General features: G+C 37.0%; 1 protein-coding gene across 1 annotated transcript in view; it reads right to left on the bottom strand.

The window, feature by feature from the left end:
- The window catches only part of fbxo21 (F-box protein 21), a 38,773-nt gene that overhangs the window by 6,391 nt on the left and 8,267 nt on the right, over positions 1-24,115 (bottom strand). Inside the window, exons 5-11 of the mRNA XM_061894248.1 lie at positions 21,871-22,017; positions 21,657-21,787; positions 18,536-18,672; positions 18,282-18,461; positions 7,929-8,061; positions 7,667-7,857; positions 3,393-3,550 (exon numbers count right to left, since the gene is read on the bottom strand). Of these exons, the coding sequence (XP_061750232.1) occupies positions 3,393-3,550; positions 7,667-7,857; positions 7,929-8,061; positions 18,282-18,461; positions 18,536-18,672; positions 21,657-21,787; positions 21,871-22,017 (1,077 nt within the window). The remainder of the gene's footprint in view (positions 1-3,392; positions 3,551-7,666; positions 7,858-7,928; positions 8,062-18,281; positions 18,462-18,535; positions 18,673-21,656; positions 21,788-21,870; positions 22,018-24,115) is intronic.

The raw sequence follows: 24,115 nt of genomic DNA, 5'->3' as shown, positions 1-24,115 counted from the left end.
TAACATGAATTTGAATAAATGTGTCAATGTATTTAATTTACTGAAATGTGTATAAATAAAATTGGAATTAAATATTTAACTTTAATATGAATTTGAATAAATGTGTCATTAATTTAATTATTTGTACTTAAGCGTGTATAAATTATTTTTGGAATAATATATTTGACTTGAACTAATATGAATTTGAATAAATGTGTCATTAATGTATTTAATCTACTGAAATGTGTATAAATAAAATTGGAATTAAATATTTAACTTTAATTAAATGAATTTGAATAAATTTGTCATTATTTAATGTACTTAAATGTGTATAAATGATATTGGAATAATATATTTTACTTGAATTAATATGAATTTGAATAAATGTGTCATTAATTTGTTTAATGTACTGAAATGTGTAGAAATAAAATTGTCATAAATTATTTAACTTTAATATGAATTTGAATAAATGTGTCATTAATTTATTGAATGTACTTAAATGTGTATAAATTATTTTTGGAATAATATATTTTACTTGAATTAATATGAATTTAAATAAATGTGTCATTAATGTATTTAATGTACTGAAATGTGTAGAAATAAAATTGGAATTAAATATTTAACTTTAATCAATATGAATTTGAATAAATGTGTCATTAATTTATTTAATGTACTTAAGTGTGTATAAATGATATTCGAATAATATATTTTACATTAATTAATATGAATTTTAATAAACGTGTCTTATTTATTTAATGTACATAAATATGTATAAATAAAATTGGAATTAAATATTTAACTTTAATCAATATGAATATGAATAAATGTGTCATTAATTTATTTAATGTACTAAAATGTGTATTAATACAATTGTAAATAAATATTTAACTTTAATATGAATTTTAATAAATGTGTCATTAATTTATTTAATGTACTTAAATGTGTATAAATTATTTTTGGAATAATATATTTTACTTGAATTAATATGAATTTGAATAAATGTGTCATTAATGTATTTAATTTACTGAAATGTGTATAAATAAAATTGTAATTAAATATTTAACTTTAATCAATATGAGTTTGAATAAATGTGTCATTAATTTATTTAATGTACTAAAATGTGTATAAATAAAATTGGAATTAAATATTTAACTTTAATATGAATTTTAATAAATGTGTCATTAATTTATTTAATGTACTTAAATGTGTATAAATTATTTTTGGAATAATATATTTTACTTGAATTAATATGAATTTGAATAAATGTGTCAATGTATTTAATTTACTGAAATGTGCATAAATAAAATTGGAATTAAATATTTAACTTTAATCAATATGAATTTGAATAAATGTCATTAATTTATTTAATGTACTGAAATGTGTATAAATAACATTGGAATTAAATATTTAACTTTAATTAACATGAATTTGAATAAATTTGTCATTATTTAATATACTTAAATGTGTATAAATGATATTGGAATAATATATTTTACTTGAATTAATATGAATTTGAATAAATGTGTCATTAATTTATTTAATGTACTAAAATGTGTAGAAATAAAATTGTAATTAAATATTTAACTTTAATATGAATTTGAATAAATGTGTCATTAATTTATTTAATGTACTTAAATGTGTACAAATAAAATTGGAATAATATATTTTACTTGAATTAATATGAATTTGAATACATTTGTCATTAATTTATTTAATGTACTTAAATGTGCATGAATAAAATTGGAATTAAATATTTAACTTTAATCAATTTGAATAAATGTGTCATTAATGTATTTAATGTACTTAAATGTGTATAAATAAAATTGGAATTAAATATTTAACTTTAATCAATATGAATTTGAATAAATGTGTCATTAATTTATTTAATGTACTAAAATGTGTTTTAATACAATTGTAATTAAATATTTAACTTTAATATGAATTTGAATAAATGTGTCAATGTATTTAATGTACTAAAATGTGTATAAATAAAATTGTCATTAAATATTTAACTTTAATATGAATTTGAATAAATGTGTCATTAATTTATTTAATGTACTTAAGTGTGTATAAATGATATTGGAATAATATATTTTACTTGAATTAATATGAATTTGAATAAATGTGTCAATGTATTTAATGTACATAAAAATGTATAAATAAAATTGGAATTTAATATTTCACTTTAATTAACATGAATTTGAATAAATGTGTCATTAATTTATTTAATGTACTTAAATGTGTATAAATTATTTTTGGAATATAGTATTTTACTTGAATTAATATGAATTTGAATAAATGTGTCAATGTATTTAATGTACTGAAATGTGTATAAATAAAATTGTCATTAAATATTTAACTTTAATATGAATTTGAAAAAATGTGTCATTAATTTATTTAATGTACTGAAATGTGTAGAAATAAAATTGGAATTAAATATTTAACTTTAATTACATGAATTTGAATAAATGTGTCATTTATTTATTTAATGTACTAAAATGTGTATAAATAAAATTGGAATTAAATATTTAACTTTAACATGAATTCGAATAAATGTGTCATTAATGTATTTAATGTACTTAAATGTGCATAAATAAAATCGGAATTAAATATTTAACTTCAATTAACATGAATTTGAATAAATGTGTCATTAATTTAATTAATGTACTTAATTGTGTATCCACAAAATTGTAACTTAATAATTAACATGAATACAAATTTTAATAGATTTGTCATTAATTTATTTAAAGTACTTACCATTCATACAATTTTTAACAAACATGTCAATTTATTTACTAAAAAATGTCTAATTAAAATTGGAAATCAAATCAAATTTAGACTTTTTTTATTTTTATAAATATGCCATTATTAATGTACCTAAATGTTTAAATACAATCGGAATTCAATAACTACATTAAAACATTAATACAAATTGTATTAAATGTGTCCAAATAAAATTGCAATTAAATACATTAGAATTATTACACATTTTAACAAATGTGTCACTAATTTAAGTAACTTATGTAAATACATAAAATACAAATGAAATAATTAACATTGATTAATACACATTGTAATAAGTGTGATTCATTTATGTAAACACATTCATAAACTGCAACATTTATGTTCATTAAATATAAAATTAAGCAAATTAAAAGATGTAATAATTACATCGAGGAAGAAATAATTCAATTGTGAAGTCACTAAAATGATTTAAATGACACATTTCAATTAATTTGAGGCTCGTTAAGACTTTCGGAGATGTTGAATGTTTGTTGATGACTTTCTTGATCAGCGACCCCAAACAGGGACGAGCGGTAGAAAATGGATGGATGGATACTTGACCATTTGAAGCGAAACACCAGACTCCTGTGCAAGGACGCCCCCTGGTGGCGGCAGTTTGCGGCGCTCACCTTGCGCGGCGTAGCGACAGGTGCCGTCCTGCACCAGCACGTTGTAGAAAGGCTGCTGGGCGCCGTGGGTCAGCTGCTGGACCCTCATGGTGGTGATCCACTCCTGGCTCATGGTGCAGCGGGGGTCCCAGCCGTACACCACGCAGTTGTAGCCGGACCTGAACGGCGGGAGCGCATTGTGACGTCCGGGCGTACTTGCCAACCCTCCCGGATTGTCCGGGAGACTCCCCAAATTCAGTGCCTCTCCCGAAAACCTCCCGGGACAAATTTTCTCCCGAAATTCAGGCCACGCCCCCTCCAGCTCCACGCAGACCTGACTCGATGTAGTGACCCTCTTTAACAGGACAATACTGCCATCTACTGTACATTGAATGGAATGTAAATATATTCTACATTTAAGTGCAGTCAAGGAAAATGCATTAGGGAGTCTGTTTTGAAGCCCAGGGTAAGGAGACGTAACTTCATCACGTCGCCTGGTTATTGACTCCAACCCAACGAGCAAAATGAAGAAATACGCTTGCAAGTTCCAAAACGAATGGAAATAAGAATTTCAGTTTATCCAGGAGAGTTCAAAGGGGAAGGGGTATGTTGCCTGTAAATTTTGTAGAACAGACTTCTCCATTGAACACGGCGGCCGAACGGATATACTCAAGTCGTGAACGGTCAGTCAGCGGGAGCGCATTGTGACGTCCGGGCGTACTTGCCAACCCTCCCGGATTGTCCGGGAGACTCCCGAAATTCAGTGCCTCTCCCGAAAACCCCCCGGGACAAATTTTCCCCCCCGAAATTCAGGCGGAGCTGGAGGCCACGCCCCCTCCAGCTCCACGCAGACCTGACTCAATGTTGTGACCCTCTTAAACAGGACAATACTGCCATCTACTGTACATTGAATGGAATGTAAATACATTCTACATTTAAGTGCAGTCAAGGAAAATGCATTAGGGAGTCTGTTTTGAAGCCCAGGGTAAGGAGACGTAACTTCATCACCTCGCCTGGTTATTGACTCCAACCCAACGAGCAAAATGAAGAAATACGCTTGCAAGTTCCAAAACGAATGGAAACAAGGATTTCAGTTTATCCAGGAGAGTTCAAAGGGAAAGGGGTATGTTGCCTGTAAATTTTGTAGAACAGACTTCTCCATTGAACACGGCGGCCGAACGGATATACTCAGTCATGAACGGAAGCACAAGGCAGCATCCTCCACAAGCCAGTATTATAGCCCACCTCGCAAAATGGAGACCCGATGGTGTAACTTAATCTGAGACAAATATAGCTATGCTGATAGCTGGTAGCAACATCCCGTTCTCAGTTACGGATGTCTACAACAAATCCGTGAAGGATGTTCCCGGATTCGGAGATCGCTCGCCAATACGCAAATGGCAGAACAAAGGTTACTCAAATAGTGAAAGGTAAGTGTTGTTGTTTTTTTTTTTTAGTAACCAGCAAGCACAGTGCAGTTAGTAGAACTGTTTTTTAATTATTGTGTATTTGATAGGTGCCGTCGGAAATTCAAATATTTATTTTATTTATATTTATAATAAAATAAATATAAATAGCTAGAATTCACTGAAAGTCAAGTATTTCATACATGTATATGTTTATATATATATATGAAATACTCGAGTTGGTGAATTATACGCCACCCCTCTTAACCACGCCCCCCGCCCAACCACGCCTCCGCCCCACCCCCCGACCACGCCCCCCCCCCACCTCCCGAAATCGGAGATCTCAAGGTTGGCAAGTATGCGTGTGACGTGTAAAATAACATATGTCAACAAAATAACTAGATATATATTTTGGATTATATTACCTTAGTTTTCTTAATTTCATTGATAATTTCAGAAAATAAACATTTAAATGATTGTTTTTAACCAACATACTTAATTTTGTATTTTTAACAATGTAGCTTTTTACTTCATGTTTTTGTTCAACAGTATACTTTTTAACAATTATTTTAACAACATACTTTTAAAAGTATATTGTTAAAAATAATTTACAAAAATAAGTGTACTGGTAAAAAATAAAATTTTGGATTATATTACAAGATGTATTTTTATTTATTTTATAATGTCAGAAAATAACCATTTAAATTAATGTTTTTAACAACACTTAATTTTGTATTGTTATTTTGAACAAAGAAATCGTTTTCCATAATTTTTGTTTTCAACAATATCCATTTTTTTTTAATGATTTCAGCAACATACTTTTACAAGTATATTGTTAAAAATAATTTGCAAAAATGAGTGTATTGTGCAATATAAGATTTTGGATTATATTACACGATATATTTTTATTTCATTTATAATTTCAGAAAGTAAACATTGAAATGATTGGTTAACAACATAATTTAGTATTATTTTTAACAATGTACCTTTTTACTTAATTTTGTGTTAACGGTATACTTTTTAAAAATTATTTTCAGCTTTATACTTTAGTTTTTTTAACTTAATTTATACTGCATACAATTTACTTCAGTGTATTGTTAACAACAATTAAAGATAAATGTATCGTTAAAAATAATCAGAAAAAATAGGTATAAACTTTTGAAAATAATTTTGACAAATTAAAAAAAAAACTGTCGAAATAAGAATTTAAAATAATATAACAACATACTTAATTTTGTATTACTATTTTTAACAATATTCCTTTTTACTTAATTTTTGTGTTCAACAACATACTTTTTTCTTAAATGATTTCAGCAACATACTTTTACAAGTATATTGTTAAAAATAATTTACAAAAATGAGTGTATTGTTCCATACAAAATTTTGGATTATATTACATGATATATTTTTATTTCATTTATAATTTCAGAAAGTAAACATTGAAATGATTGGTTAACAACATAATTTAGTATTATTTTTAACAATGTACCTTTTTACTTAATTTTGTGTTAACGGTATACTTTTTAAAAATTATTTTCAGCTTTATACTTTAGTTTTTTTAACTTAATTTATACTGCATACAATTTACTTCAGTGTATTGTTAACAACAATTAAAGATAAATGTATCGTTAAAAATAATCAGAAAAAATAGGTATAAACTTTTGAAAATAATTTTGACAAATTAAAAAAAAAACTGTCGAAATAAGAATTTAAAATAATATAACAACATACTTAATTTTGTATTACTATTTTTAACAATATTCCTTTTTACTTAATTTTTGTGTTCAACAACATACTTTTTTCTTAAATGATTTCAGCAACATACTTTTACAAGTATATTGTTAAAAATAATTTACAAAAATGAGTGTATTGTTCCATACAAAATTTTGGATTATATTACATGATATATTTTTATTTCATTTATAATTTCAAAAAGTAAACATTTAAATGATTAGTTAACAACATAATTTAGTATTATTTTTAACAATTTACCTTTTTACTTAATTTTGTGTTAACGGTATACTTTTTAAAAATTATTTTCAGCTTTATACTTTAGTTTTTTTAACTTAATTTATACTGCATACAATTTACTTCTGTGTATTGTTAACAACAATTAAAAATAAATGCATAGTTAAAAATAATCAGAAAAAATAGGTATAAAATATTGAAAATAATTTTGACACATTTTTTTTTAAAAACTGTCGAAATAAGAATTTAAAATAATATAACAACATACTTAATTTTGTATTATTATTTTTAACAATATTCCTTTTTACTTAATTTTGTGTTCAACAATATACTTTTTAAAAAATGATTTCAGCAACATACTTTTACAAGTATATTGTTAAAAATAATTTACAAAAATGAGTGTATTGTTCAATATAAAATTTTGGATTATATTACATGATATATTTTTATTTCATTTATAATTTCAAAAAGTAAACATTTGAATTATTGGTTAACAACATCATTTAGTATTTTTTTTAAACAATTTACCCTTTTTACTTAATTTTGTGTTAACGGTATACTTTTTAGAAATGATTTTCAGCTATATACTTTAGTTTTTTTTATCTTAATTTATACTTTATACAATTTACTTCAGTGTATTGTTAAAAATAATCAGAAAAAATAGGTATAAAATATTGAAAATAATTTTGACACATTTTTTTAAAAAAACTGTCGAAATAAGAATTTAAAATAATATAACAAAATACTTAATTTTGTATTATTATTTTGAACAATATTCCTTTTTACTTCATTTTTGTGTTCAACAACATACTTAAAAAAATATATTTTCAGCAATATACTTTTGTTTTTTTTAACTTAATATGCCTTTAAAAGTGTAAATGAAGATATTGTGGTCAGACGTGTGGCGGGCCACGCCCTCACCTCTTGTGTTTCATCACCAGGCCCACGGAGTAGCGCACGTCCAGGTTCTCGGGGGCGCCGCGCGTCTTGACCTCGGGCTGGGCCGGGTGCTTCTTGTGCTGGATGTGCTCCAGCGTGTGCTGGACCAGGTAGCCCACGGCCACGTGCTGGGACGGGTCTAAGGCCTGGATGTGCTGCAGGATGTCCAGCACCTGCACACACACACACACACACACACACACACGCGTCACGCCGGCCCCGGCCGCCCACCGAGTGTGTGCACCTTCTCCGGCCAGATGCCCAGGTGGAAGTAGAGGCGGGCCTGCAGCAGCAGGTAGGTGACGTTGTCAGGGTTGAGGGTGAGGTAGAGGTCCAAGGTGTCCCTCAGCAGCTGGTAGGACTTCTCGTTGCCCTCCCTGGGACAAACACAAGTCAGATGGCCCATCAAAAAGCTGCCAGAGCATAAGGAGACGGAGCAGGAGGGATCCACTTTCTTCTTTGATTTAGCCACAACACTTGTAGATCCTCTTTATATGCAACCAAACAAACCATCCATCCATTTTCTACCGCTTGTTCCTTTGGCGGGAGTGCTGGAGCCTATCTCAGCTGCATTACAGCGGAAGGCGGCGTACACCCTGGACAAGTCACCGCCTCATCACAGGGCCCAAACAAACTAAATAGGAAGAAATAAATGAACAAAAGTATACTTGAAATCAAAAAAATATTTGCCAAATCCGTCCATCCATTTTCTACTGCTTATTCCCTTTTGGCGTCACTGGTGCCTATCTCAGCTACAATCGGGCGGAAGCCGTGTACACCCTGGACAAGTCACCACCTCATCACAGGGCCCAAACAAACTAAATAGGAAGAAATAAATGGACAAAAATATACTTCCATCCATCCATTTTCTACCACTTATTCCCTTTTGGCGTCGCGGGGGGGCGCTGGCGCCTATCTTAGCTACAATCAGGCGGAAGGTGTGTACACTCTGGACAAGTCACCACCTCATCACAGGGCCCAAACAAACTAAATAGGAAGAAAAAAATGAACAAAAATATACTTGAAATCCAAAATTTTTTTTCCAAATCCATCCATCCATTTTCTACCACTTATTCCCTTTTGGCGTCGCTGGTGCCTATCTTAGCTACGATCGGGCGGAAGGCGTGCACCCTGGACAAGTCACCACCTCATCACAGGGGCCAAACAAAGTAAATAGGAAGAAATAAATGAACAAAAGTATACTTGAAATCAAAAAAATATTTTCCAAATCCATCCATCCATTTTCTACCGTTTATTCCCTTTTGGCGTCGCTGGTGCCTATCTTAGCTACGATCGGGCGGAAGGCGTGCACCCTGGACAAGTCACCACCTCATCACAGGGCCCAAACAAACTAAATAGGAAGAAATAAATGAACAAAAATATACTTGAAATCCAAAAAATATTTTCCAAATTCATCCATCCATCCATTTTCTACCGCTTATTCGCTTTTGGGGTCGCGGGGGGGCGCTGGCGCCTATCTCAGCTACAATCAGGCGGAAGGCGTCTACACCCTGGACAAGTCACCACCTCATCACAGGGCCCAAACAAACTAAATAGGAAGAAATAAATAAACAAAAATATACTTGAAATCAAAAAAATATTTTCCAAATCCATCCATCCATTTTCTACCGCTTATTCCCTTTTGGCGTCGCTGGTGCCTATCTTAGCTACGATCGGGCGGAAGGCGTGCACCCTGGACAAGTCACCACCTCATCACAGGGCCCAAACAAACTAAATAGGAAGAAATAAATGAACAAAAATATACTTGAAATCAAAAACATATTTTCCATATCCATCCATCCATCCATCCATTTTCTACCGCTTATTCCCTTTTGGCGTGGCGGGGGGGCGCTGGCGCCTATCTCAGCTACAATCGGGCGGAAGGCGTGTACACCCTGGACAAGTCACCACCTCATCACAGGGCCCAAACAAAGTAAATAGGAAGAAATAAATGAACAAAAGTATACTTGAAATCAAAAAAATATTTTCCAAATCCATCCATCCATTTTCTACCGCTTATTCCCTTTTGGCGTCGCTGGTGCCTATCTCAGCTACAATCGGGCGGAAGGCGTGTACACCCTGGACAAGTCACCACCTCATCACAGGGCCCAAACAAACTAAATAGGAAGAAATAAATGAACAAAAGTATACTTGAAATCAAAAATTTCCAAATCCATCCATCCATTTTCTACCGCTTATTCCCTTTTGGCGTCGCTGGTGCCTATCTTAGCTACGATCGGGCGGAAGGCGTGCACCCTGGACAAGTCACCACCTCATCACAGGGCCCAAACAAACTAAATAGGAAGAAATAAATGAACAAAAGTATACTTGAAATCAAAAATTTCCAAATCCATCCATCCATTTTCTACCGCTTATTCCCTTTTGGCGTCGCTGGTGCCTATCTTAGCTACGATCGGGCGGAAGGCGTACACCCTGGACAAGTCACCACCTCATCACAGGGCCCAAACAAACTAAATAGGAAGAAAAAAATGAACAAAAATATACTTGAAATCCAAACATTTTTTTCCAAATCCATCCATCCATTTTCTACCGCTTATTCCCTTTTGGCGTCGCTGGTGCCTATCTCAGCTACAATCGGGCGGAAGGCGTGTACACCCTGGACAAGTCACCACCTCATCACAGGGCCCAAACAAACTAAATAGGAAGAAATAAATGAACAAAAGTATACTTGAAATCAAAAAAATTTCCAAATCCATCCATCCATTTTCTACCGCTTATTCCCTTTTGGCGTCGCTGGTGCCTATCTTAGCTACGATCGGGCGGAAGGCGTGCACCCTGGACAAGTCACCACCTCATCACAGGGCCCAAACAAACTAAATAGGAAGAAATAAATGAACAAAAATATACTTGAAATTTAAATTTTTTTTTCCAAATCCATCCATCCATTTTCTACCGCTTATTCGCTTTTGGCGTCGCGGGGGGGCGCTGGAGCCTATCTCAGCTACAATCGGGCGGAAGGCGTGTACACCCTGGACAAGTCACCACCTCATCACAGGGCCCAAACAAACTAAATAGGAAGAAATAAATGAACAAAAATATACTTGAAATCAAAAAAATATTTTCCAAATCCATCCATCCATCCATTTTCTACCACTTATTCCCTTTTGGCGTCGCTGGCGCCTATCTCAGCTACAATCGGGCGGAAGGCGTGTACACCCTGGACAAGTCACCAACTCATCACAGGGCCCAAACAAACTAAATAGGAAGAAATAAATGAACAAAAGTATACTTGAAATCAAAAATTTCCAAATCATTCCATCCATTTTCTACCGCTTATTCCCTTTTGGCGTTGCGGGGGGGGCGCTGGCGCCTATCTCAGCTACAATCGGGCGGAAGGCGCGTACACCCCGGACAAGTCACCACCTCATCACAGGGCCCAAACAAACTAAATAGGAAGAAATAAATGAACAAAAGTATACTTGAAATCCAAAAAAATTTTTCCAAATCCATCCATCCATTTTCTACCGCTTATTCCCTTTTGGCGTGGCGGGGGGGCGCTGGCGCCTATCTCAGCTACAATCATGCGGAAGGCGCGTACACCCTGGACAAGTCACCACCTCATCACGGGGCCCAAACAAACTAAATAGGAAGAAATAAATGGACAAAAATATACTTCCATCCATCCATTTTCTACCGCTTATTCCCTTTTGGCGTCGCGGGGGGGGCGCTGGCGCCTATCTCAGCTACAATCGGGCGGAAGGCGTGTACACCCTGGACAAGTCACCACCTCATCACAGGGCCCAAACAAACTAAATAGGAAGAAATAAATGAACAAAAATATACTTGAAATCAAAAAAATATTTTCCAAATCCATCCATCCATCCATCCATTTTCTACCGCTTATTCCCTTTTGGCGTGGCGGGGGGGGCGCTGGCGCCTATCTCAGCTACAATCGGGCGGAAGGCGCGTACACCCTGGACAAGTCACCACCTCATCACAGGGCCCAAACAAACTAAATAGGAAGAAATAAATGGACAAAAATATACTTCCATCCATCCATTTTCTACCACTTATTCCCTTTTGGCGTCGCGGGGGGGCGCTGGAGCCTATCTCAGCTACAATCGGGCGGAAGGCGTGTACACCCTGGATAAGTCACCACCTCATCACAGGGCCCAAACAAACTAAATAGGAAGAAATAAATGAACAAAAATATACTTGAAATCAAAAAAATATTTTCCAAATCCATCCATCCATCCATCCATTTCTACCGCTTATTCCCTTTTGGCGTGGCGGGGGGGGCGCTGGCGCCTATCTCAGCTACAATCGGGCGGAAGGCGTGTACACCCTGGACAAGTCACCACCTCATCACAGGGCCCAAACAAACTAAATAGGAAGAAATAAATGGACAAAAATATACTTCCATCCATCCATTTTCTACCACTTATTCCCTTTTGGCGTCGCGGGGGGGCGCTGGCGCCTATCTTAGCTACAATCAGGCGGAAGGTGTGTACACTCTGGACAAGTCACCACCTCATCACAGGGCCCAAACAAACTAAATAGGAAGAAAAAAATGAACAAAAATATACTTGAAATCCAAAAATTTTTTTCCAAATCCATCCATCCATTTTCTACCACTTATTCCCTTTTGGCGTCGCTGGTGCCTATCTTAGCTACGATCGGGCGGAAGGCGTGCACCCTGGACAAGTCACCACCTCATCACAGGGCCCAAACAAACTAAATAGGAAGAAAAAAATGAACAAAAATATACTTGAAATCAAAAAAATATTTTCCAAATCATTCCATCCATTTTCTACCGCTTATTCCCTTTTGGCGTGGCGGGTGGGCGTTGGCGCCTATCTCAGCTACAATCGGGCGGAAGGCATGTACACCCTGGACAAGTCACCACCTCATCACAGGGCCCAAACAAACTAAATAGGAAGAAATAAATGGACAAAAATATACTTCCATCCATCCATTTTCTACCGCTTATTCCCTTTTGGCGTCGCGGGGGGGGGGCGCTGGCGCCTATCTCAGCTACAATCGGGCGGAAGGCGTGTACACCCTGGACAATTCACCACCTCATCACAGGGCCCAGACAAACTAAATAGGAAGAAATAAATGAACAAAAATATACTTGAAATCAAAAAACTATTTTCCAAATCCATCCATCCATTTTCTACCGCTTGTCCCTTTCGGGACTGCGGGAGTGCTGGAGCCTATCTCAGCTGCATTACAGCGGAAGGCGGCGTACACCCCGGACAAGTCACCACCTCATCACAGGGCCCAAACAAACTAAATAGGAAGAAATAAATGAACAAAAATATACTTGAAATCCCCAAAATATTTTCCAAATCATTATTTTTTTAGTTTGGAGGCTTTTTAATTTTTTTGGGTAGAAAATATTTTTGGTGATTAAAATCATAATTTTTTGGAATTCTAAATCACTTTTTTTGGAGGGAGTGTTGAAATTTTTTTTTAGGTCAACATTTTTTCTTTGTTGAAAATTTTTTGGGTTTAAAATAATTTTGTCGAAATCTTTTTTGGAGTTATAAATCTTCTTTTAGGGGGGGTGCTACAAATAATTTGGGGTGGTATAAATCATTTTTGGTTGCAAAAATTTTTGGGGGTTTAAAGTATTTTTTTGAGTTGTACATTTTACATATACATATATATATGTCTCAATTTGATTATCCAGAGAATAGTGTTCGATTCCGTGGTAGAGCGCAATATGTAGGTGTGGGAAAAATCACAAGACTACTTCGTCTCTACAGAACTGTTTCATGAGGGGTTCCCTCAATCATCAGGAGATTTTAATGGAAGCATTCACATACAATGGTTTATATAGAGCACAGAGTGGGTGGGTACAGGTAGGCGTAGGGTGTGGTGATTGGCTCATGTGTTACCTAGGAGGTGTTTCCGTCTGTGGCGGCATGCTGATATGATTTCACTGCGCTTGTTGAGGGATGACAGGTCTGGGTGATATATAATAAACAGTTTCTCTTTCAAGCATAGGTTGCATCTTTTATTACTACTGTTGTAAGGTGTGCTGGATGCAAGGATTTGCCATGTTATTGAATATTCAACATTATTGTCTTTGAGGTTCCAAATGTGTTTGCTGAGTTCTGTAGAAATCAGCAAGGTCTGGTTTCTAAAGGAGGCCTTGTGATTATTCCATCTTGTTTTGAACGCTCCTTCGGTTAATCCTACGTACGTGTCGGATGTGTTAATGTCCTTTGCTTGGTAAACGACTGATGTTTGTTTCTCAACGGGGGGTGCTTACAAACATTAAAAAAGTAGTTTTTTAGGGTTGCACATTTTTGCGGGTGTTATTGCTGTTTGACTTTCATGATGTGGGCCAAGACAAGACAGGAGGGGGGTGATACTGACAAAGAAATATTTTTCAGAGAAGGCCCCGCCCACAAGATTGAAGTTGAGTCGTAACAAAAAATTCAAATATGAATGATCATTTTGGTTACGATTCAAAATATTCCCCAAAAGTGACAAGTGGTAGGAAATGGATGGCACATTGATTATTTGTGTGGTTACATAAAAAGTATTGCTCTTCTCAACGAGCAGCGGGGTCTGCTCTAGGCCCCTCCCCCATCTAAAGCACTCACAGTCTTGTTAGTAACATTAAAAAATCCCCAAGAAAAAAATATATTTTTACTTTTTAAATGATTTCTATTATATTTTTTTTCCATTCTACACATTTGTTTAACTTTACTGACTTTTCGCAAAAGTGGCCACTTCTCCAAACCCGCCATTGCCACAACTAGATTGCAGTTCTACAGCTAAAGATGGCGCTAGCTGCTTTGGAACTTCCACCAGTTTGGTTTCTAAAGGAGGCCTTGTGATTATTCCATCTGGCTTTAAACTCTCCTTCGGTTAATCCTACGTACGTGTTGGATGTGTTAATGTCCTTTGCTTGGTAAACGACTGATGTTTGTTTCTCAACGGGGGGTGCTAACAAACATCAGTTTTTTAAGGTTGCACATTTTTGGGGGTGTTACGGCTGTTTGACTTCCATGATGTGGGCCAAGACAAGACAGGAAGGGGGGGTGATACTGACAAACATTTTTCAGAGAAGGCCCCGCCCACAAGATTGAAGTTGAGTCGTAACAAAAAATTAAAATATGAATGATCATTTTGGTTACGATTCAAAATATTCCCCAAAAGAGACAAGTGGTAGAAAATGGATGGCACATTGATTATTTGTGTGGTTACAAAAAAAGTATTGCTCTTCTCAACGAGCAGCGGGGTCTGCTCTAGGCCCCTCCCCTATCTAGAGCACTCACAGTCTTGTTAGTAACATTAAAAAATCCCCAAGAAAAAAAAATATTTTTACTTTTTAAATGATTTCTATTATAATTTGTTTCTATTCTACACATTTGTTTTACTTTACTGACTTTTCGCAAAAGTGGCCACTTATGCAAACCCACCATTGCCACAACTAGATTGCAGTTCTACAGCTAAAGATGGCGCTAGCTGCTTTGGAACTTCCACCAGTTTGGTTTCTAAAGGAGGCCTTGTGATTATTCCATCTGGCTTTAAACTCTCCTTCGGTTAATCCTACGTACGTGTTGGATGTGTTAATGTCCTTTGCTTGGTAAACGACTGATGTTTGTTTCTCAACGGGGGGTGCTAACAAACATCAGTTTTTTAAGGTTGCACATTTTTGGGGGTGTTACGGCTGTTTGACTTCCATGATGTGGGCCAAGACAAGACAGGAAGGGGGGGTGATACTGACAAACATTTTTCAGAGAAGGCCCCGCCCACAAGATTGAAGTTGAGTCGTAACAAAAAATTAAAATATGAATGATCATTTTGGTTACGATTCAAAATATTCCCCAAAAGAGACAAGTGGTAGAAAATGGATGGCACATTGATTATTTGTGTGGTTACATAAAAAGTATTGCTCTTCTCAACGAGCAGCGGGGTCTGCTCTAGGCCCCTCCCCTATCTAGAGCACTCACAGTCTTGTTAGTAACATTAAAAAATCCCCAAGAAAAAAAAATATTTTTACTTTTTAAATGATTTCTATTATAATTTGTTTCTATTCTACACATTTGTTTTACTTTACTGACTTTTCGCAAAAGTGGCCACTTATGCAAACCCACCATTGCCACAACTAGATTGCAGTTCTACAGGTAAAGATGGCGCTAGCTGCTTTGGAACTTCCACCAGTCTGGTTTCTAAAGGAGGCCTTGTGATTATTCCATCTGGCTTTAAACTCTCCTTCGGTTAATCCTACGTACGTGTCGGATGTGTTAATGTCCTTTGCTTGGTAAACGACTGTTGTTGTTTTCTCAACGGGGGGTGCTAACAAACATCAGTTTTTTAAGGTTGCACATTTTTGGGGGTGTTACGGCTGTTTGACTTCCATGATGTGGGCCAAGACAAGACAGGAAGGGGGTGATACTGACAAACATTTTTCAGAGAAGGCCCCGCCCACAAGATTGAAGTTGAGTCGTAACAAAAAAATTTAAATATGAATGATCATTTTGGTTACGATTCAAAATATTCCCCAAAAGAGACAAGTGGTAGAAAATGGAGGGGATGGATGGCACATTGATTATTTGTGTGGTTAGGGTTAGGGACGGCGTGGCGCAGTGGGAGAGTGGCCGAGCGCAACCCGAGGGTTACTGGTTCAATTCCCACCTAGTACCAACCTCGTCACGTCCGTTGTGTCCTGAGCATGACACTTCACCCTTGCTCCTGATGGGTTCTGGTTGGCGCCTTGCATGGCAGCTCCCTCCATCAGTGTGTGAATGTGTGTGTGAATGGGTAAATGTGGAAGTAGTGTCAAAGCGCTTTGAGTACCTTGAAGGTAGAAAAGCGCTATACAAGTACAACCCATTTATGTTTGTTTCTCAACGGGGGGTGCTTACAAACATTGAAAATAGTCTTTTTTTAGGGCTGCACAGTTTTGGAGGTGTTATTGCTGTTTGACTTCCATAATGTGGGCCAAGACAAGACAGGAGGGGGGTGATACTGACAAAGAAATATTTTTCAGAGAAGGCCCCGCCCACAAGATTGAAGTCGAGTCGTAACAAAAAATTTAAATATGAATGATCAATTTGGTTACGATTCAAAATATTCCCCAAAAGAGACAAGTGGTAGAAAATGGATGGCACATTGATTATTTGTGTGGTTACATAAAAAGTATTGCTCTTCTCAACGAGCAGCGGGGTCTGCTCTAGGCCCCGCCCCCATCTAAAGCACTCACAGTCTTGTTAGTAACATTAAAAAATCCCCAAGAAAAAATATATTTTTACTTTTTAAATGATTTCTATTATATTTTGTTTCCATTCTACACATTTGTTTAACTTTACTGACTTTTTGCAAAAGTGGCCACTTCTCCAAACCCGCCATTGCCACAACTAGATTGCAGTTCTACAGGTAAAGATGGCGCTAGCTGCTTTGGAACTTTCACCAGTCTGGTTTCTAAAGGAGGCCTTGTGATTATTCCATCTGGCTTTAAACTCTCCTTCGGTTAATCCTACGTACGTGTCGGATGTATTAATGTCCTTTGCTTGGTAAACGACTGTTGTTGGTTTCTCAACGGGGGGTGCTAACAAACATCAGTTTTTTAAGGTTGCACATTTTTGGGGGTGTTACGGCTGTTTGACTTCCATGATGTGGGCCAAGACAAGACAGGAAGGGGGTGATACTGACAAACATTTTTCAGAGAAGGCCCCGCCCACAAGATTGAAGTTGAGTTGTAATGAAAAGTTAAAATATGAATGATCATTTTGGTTACGATTCAAAATATTCCCCAAAAGAGACAAGTGGTAGAAAATGGAGGGGAAGGATGGCACATTGATTATTTGTGTGGTTAGGGTTAGGGACGGCGTGGCGCAGTGGGAGAGTGGCTGAGCGCAACCCGAGGGTTACTGGTTCAATTCCCACCTAGTACCAACCTCGTCACGTCCGTTGTGTCCTGAGCATGACACTTCACCCTTGCTCCTGATGGGTTCTGGTTGGCGCCTTGCATGGCAGCTCCCTCCATCAGTGTGTGAATGTGTGTGTGAATGGGTAAATGTGGAAGTAGTGTCAAAGCGCTTTGAGTACCTTGAAGGTAAAAAAGCGCTATACAAGTACAACCCATTTATGTTTGTTTCTCAACGGGGGGTGCTTACAAACATTAAAAAAAGTCTTTTTTTAGGGCTGCACATATTTGGAGGTGTTATTGCTGTTTGACTTCCATAATGTGGGCCAAGACAAGACAGGAGGGGGGTGATACTGACAAAGAAATATTTTTCAGAGAAGGTCCCGCCCACAAGATTGAAGTCGAGTCGTAACAAAAAATTTAAATATGAATGATCAATTTGGTTACGATTCAAAATATTCCCCAAAAGAGACAAGTGGTAGAAAATGGAGAGGATGGACGGCACATTGATTATTTGTGTGGTTCCATAAAAAGTATTGCTCTTCTCAACGAGCAGCGGGGTCTGCTCTAGGCCCCTCCCCCATCACTTCTGCAAACCCACCATTGCCACAACTAGATTGCAGTTCTGCAGGTAAAAAAAAACTATTAACAGGCGCCGTTTTGTGACAAGATGGCGCAAGCTGCTTTGGAATAACGCTGACCCAGCAGTTTAGCGATTTCTCACGCACCCCAAATGATTCCTCTCACCCTCGTTTGCCGATGTTGAGCAGGTTCCCCACCATCCTGAGCAGGACCTCGGCGGTGCCGATGGCGGCGTAGGCGTCGGCGGCGGCCTGGTGCCCGATGAGGTACTCGCACTCCCTGGCCGTCAGCTGCTTGCCCTTCCCGAAGGCGTCGATGTAGACGAAGTCGTAAATGTCCTCGCTCCTGCGGGGCGCCGTTAAAAGCCAGCGTGAGACATTCCCCGGCCTGCCAGAACCTTACCTATTTTGTTCCAGTACCCTGGTGGTTTTTGCCGCCACCGCAGCAGGAAGTGGCTGGGAAAGTTGACGGGCTCCAGCGTGACCCCCAAGCTCTGGGCCAGCGTCATGTAGAGGATGGAGAGGCTGATGGGGATCCCCTTGCGGCGCTCTAGCACCTGCAAGACCGAGTTGAGGGTCAGGTGGGTTTGCAAATCCTTTTCAAGCCATATTCAGTTGAATATGCTACAAAGACAACATATTTGATGTTCTAACAATAAATAATAATTAACTTAGAATTTCATGGCTGCAACACGTGCCAAAGTAGTTGGGAAAGGGCATGTTCACCACTGTGTTACATCACCTTTTCTTTTAACAACACTCAATAAACGTTTGGGAACTGAGGAAACCAATTGTTGAAGCTTTGAAAGTGGAATTCTTTCCCATTCTTGTTTTATGTCGAGCTTCAGTCCTTCAACAGTCCGGGGTCTCCGCTGTCCTATTTTACGCTTCACACATTTTCCATGGGACTGCAGACGTTGTAACACGTGCTGAATGTGGCTTGGCATTGTCTTACTGAAATAAGCAGGGGCGTCTATGCTTAGATGACAACATATGTTGCTCCAAAACCTGTATGTACCTTTCAGCATTAATGGTGCCTTCACAGATGTGTAAGTTACCCATGCCTTGGGCACTAATGCACCCCCATACCATCACACATGCTGGCTTTTACACTTTGCGTCGATAACAGTCTGGATAGTTCGCTTCCCCATGTCGAATATTTCCAAAAACAATTTGAAATGTGGACTCGTCAGACCACAGAAGACTTTTCCACTTTGCATCAGTCCATCTTAGATGATCTCGGGCCCAGAGAAGCCGGCGGCGTTTCTGGATGTTGTTGATAAATGGCTTTCGCTTCGCATAGTAGTGAAGTGAATTATATAGCACTTTTCTCTAGCGACTCAAAGCGCTTTACATAGTGAAACCCAATATCTAAGATACATTTAAACCAGTATGGGTGGCACTGGGAGCAGGTGGTTAAAGTGTCTTGCCCAAGGATACAACGGCATTGACTAGGATAGCGGAAGCGGGAATCGAACCTGCAACCCTCAAGTTGCTGGCACGGCCACTCTACCAACCGAGCTAAACCGCCCCTAGTAGATCTTTATCTTGCACTTACAGATGTAGCAACCAACTGTATTTAGTGACAGTGGTTTTCTGAAATTTTCCTGAGCCCATGTGGTGATATCCTTTAGAGATTGATGTCGGTTTTTGATACAGTGCCGTCTGAGGGATGGAAGGTCACGGTCATTCAATGTTGGTTTCCGGCCATGCCGCTTACGTGGAGTGATTTCTCCAGATTCTCTGAAGCTTTTGATGATATTATGGAGCGTAGATGTTGAAATCCCTAAATTTCTTGCAATTGCACTTTGAGAAGTGTTGTTCTTAAACTGTTTGCTCACGCAGTTGTGGACAAAGGGGTGTACCTCGCCCCATCCTTTCTTGTGAAAGACTGAGCATTTTTTTGGGAAGCTGCTTTTATACCCAATCATGGCACCCACCTGTTGCCAATCAGCCTGCACACCTGCGGGATGTTCCAAATAAGTGTTTGATGAGCATTCCTCAACTTTATCAGCATTTATTGCATCAAATTCTAATGTTAATGTAAAAAAATGTATATGTTTATGAGTTTGAACATGAAATATGTTGTCTTTGTAGCATATTCAACTGAATATGGCTTGAAAAGGATTTGCAAATCATTGTATTCTGTTTATATTTACATCTAACACCATTTCCCAACTTATATGGAAATTAGGTTTGTAGGAGTTGAGAGGGTTGTGTTTGTGGGGGGGTCGGGGGGACGTACCTGGTGCATGTAGGAGTTGGGGGGGGGGGGGGACGTACCTGGTGCATGTAGGAGTTGAGGGGGGGGGGGGGGACGTACCTGGTGCATGTAGGAGTTGAGAGGGGGGGGGGGTAGGGGGGACGTACCTGGTGCATGTAGGAGTTGAGAGGGGGGGGGGGGGGGTAGGGGGGACGTACCTGGTGCATGTAGGAGTTGAGAGGGGGGGGGTCGGGGGGACGTACCTGGTGCATGTAGGAGTTGAGAGGGAGGGGGGGGGTGTGGGGACGTACCTGGTGCATGTAGGAGTTGAGAGGGAGGGGGGGGGGGGGGGGGTGGGGACGTACCTGGTGCATGTAGGAGTTGAGAGGGGGGGGGGTGTGGGGACGTACCTGGTGCATGTAGGAGTTGAGAGGGGGGGGGGTGAGGACGTACCTGGTGCATGTAGGAGTTAAGAGAGGGGGGGTCAGGGGGACGTACCTGGTGCATGTAGGAGTTGAGAGGGGGGGGCGTGTGGGGATGTACCTGGTGCATGTAGGAGTTGAGAGGGGGGGGGTGTGGGGACGTACCTGGTGCATGTAGGAGTTGAGAGGGGGGGGCGTGTGGGGATGTACCTGGTGCATGTAGGAGTTGAGAGGGGGGGGTCGGGGGGACGTACCTGGTGCATGTAGGAGTTGAGAGGGGGGGGTCGGGGGGACGTACCTGGTGCATGTAGGAGTTGAGAGGGGGGGGCGTGTGGGGATGTACCTGGTGCATGTAGGAGTTGAGAAGGGGGGGGGGGGGGTGAGGACGTACCTGGTGCATGTAGGAGTTGAGAAGGGGGGGGGGGGGGTGAGGACGTACCTGGTGCATGTAGGAGTTGAGAGGGGGGGGGGGTGTGGGGACGTACCTGGTGCATGTAGGAGTTGAGGGGGGGGGGGGTGTGGGGACGTACCTGGTGCATGTAGGAGTTGAGAGGGGGGGGGGGGGGACGTACCTGGTGCATGTAGGAGTTGAGAGGGGGGGGGGGTGTGGGGACGTACCTGGTGCATGTAGGAGTTGAGAGGGGGGGGGGGGGGGACGTACCTGGTGCATGTAGGAGTTGAGAGGGGGGGGGGGGCGTACCTGGTGCATGTAGGAGTTGAGAGGGGGGGTTTCGGGGGGACGTACCTGGTGCATGTAGGAGTTGAGAGGGGGGGGGGGGGACGTACCTGGTGCATGTAGGAGTTGAGGGGGGGGGGGGGGGGGGACGTACCTGGTGCATGTAGGAGTTGAGGGGGGGGGGGGGGGGGGACGTACCTGGTGCATGTAGGAGTTGAGAGAGGGGGGGGGGGGACGTACCTGGTGCATGTAGGAGTTGAGAGGGTTGTAGTAGTCGGACTGGTCTCCCTTGTACTGCAGCTGTTCATACAACACAGAGTTGAGGGCCCAGAAGACCTGCCGCTGCAGCTCCAAGTCCTCCAGAGGCAGACCTGCCGGAGCAGAAGGTGGGCATCAGGGCGGGGGGAGGGGGAGGTGGTGTGAGGGGGAGGTGGGGGGGTCGTCTGTCGGTCACCTGGAGGCGAGCGCAGGCTGGGATGAGAAGTGTTCTTCAGCCTCAGCGTCTTCTTGACTTTGTCCCCCAGGTGGTCCAGATGAGCCCGGACACCCTCCAGCGTGATGTCAGCCAGCGGGTTGCAGTACTGGTCCACCAGAACCGCTCCTGGACAAACAACTATTTATTATTATTGTTTTTAAAATGACTTTGTATATGTTTTTTTTTTTATTATAAGGATAGCACACTATATTTTTCTATTATTTATTACATTTTTTAAATTATTTTGATATTTTCTAAATTGGATTCAGACCATATTTGATTATTTTTGTATTTGTAAACTTACTTAAATTATATTTAAACCATAAATAATTTTTACTTTATTTGTAAAATTATTTGAAGGTCATTTTATTTTTAAAATTACTTTGTATATGTTTTTTTATTATTATAAGGATACCACACTATATTTTTCTATTATTTATTACATTTTTTAAATTATTTTGATATTTTCTAAATTGGATTCAGACCATATTTGATTATTTTTGTATTTGTAAACTTACTTAAATTATTTTTAAACCATAAATAATTTTTATTTTATTTGTAAAATTATTTAAAGGTCATTTTATTTTTTAAATTACTTTGTATATGTTTTTTTTTATTATAAGGATACCACACTCTATTTTTCTATTATTTATTACATTTTTTAAATTATTTTGATATTTTCTAAATTGGATTCAGACCATATTTGATTATTTTTGTATTTGTAAACTTACTTAAATTATATTTAAACCATAAATAATTTTTACTTTATTTGTAAAATTATTTAAAGGTCATTTTATTTTTAAAATTACTTTGTATATGTTTTTTGTTTTTTTATTATAAGGATACCACACTATATTTTTCTATTATTTATTACATTTTTTAAATTATTTTGATATTTTTTCTAAATTGGATTCAGACCATATTTGATTATTTTTGTATTTGTAAACTTACTTAAATTATATTTAAACCATAATTAATTTTTACTTTATTTGTAAAATTATTTAAAGGTCATTTTATTTTTAAAATTACTTTGTATATGTTTTTTTTAATTATAAGGATACCACACTATATTTTTCTATTTATTACATTTTTTAAATTATTTTGATATTTTCTAAATTGGATTCAGACCATATTTGATTATTTTTGTATTTGTAAACTTACCTAAATTATATTTAAACCATAAATAATTTTTACTCTATTTGTAAAATTATTTAAAGGTCATTTTATTTTTAAAATTACTTTGTATATGTTTTTTTTTATTATTATAAGGATACCACACTATATTTTTCTATTATTTATTACATTTTTTAAATTATTTTGATATTTTCTAAATTGGATTCAGACCATATTTGATTATTTTTGTATTTGTAAACTTACTTAAATTATATTTAAACCATAAATAATTTGTACTTTATTTGTAAAATTATTTGAAGGTCATTTTATTTTTAAAATTACTTTGTATATGTTTTTTTTATTATAAGGATACCACACTATATTTTTCTATTATTTATTACATTTTTTAAATTATTTTGATATTTTCTAAATTGGATTCAGACCATATTTGATTATTTTTGTATTTGTAAACTTACTTAAATTATTTTTAAACCATAAATAATTTTTATTTTATTTGTAAAATTATTTAAAGGTCATTTTATTTTTTAAATTACTTTGTATATGTTTTTTTTTATTATTATAAGGATACCACACTATATTTTTCTATTATTTATTACATTTTTTAAATTATTTTGCTATTTTCTAAATTGGATTCAGACCATATTTGGTTATTTTTGTATTTGTAAACTTACCTAAATTATATTTAAACCATAAATAATTTTTACTTTATTTGTAAAATTATTTAAAGGTCATTTTATTTTTAAAATTACCTTGTATGTTTTTTTTATATATAAGGATACCACACTATATTTTTCTATTATTTATTACATTTTTTTAATTATTTTGATATTTTCTAAATTGGATTCAGACCATATTTGATTATTTTTGTATTTGTAAACTTACTTAAATTATATTTAAACCATAAATAATTTTTACTTTATTTGTAAAATTATTTAAAGGTCATTTTATTTTTAAAATTACTTTGTATATGTTTTTTTATTATAAGGATACTACACTCTATTTTTCTATTATTTATTACATTTTTTAAATTATTTTGATATTTTCTAAATTGGATTCAGACCATATTTGATTATTTTTGTATTTGTAAACC

This window comes from Nerophis ophidion, linkage group LG01 (assembly GCF_033978795.1).
Source record: "Nerophis ophidion isolate RoL-2023_Sa linkage group LG01, RoL_Noph_v1.0, whole genome shotgun sequence".
NCBI classification, from domain to species: Eukaryota; Metazoa; Chordata; class Actinopteri; order Syngnathiformes; family Syngnathidae; genus Nerophis; species Nerophis ophidion.
This window is presented reverse-complemented; position numbering and strand designations above follow the sequence as displayed.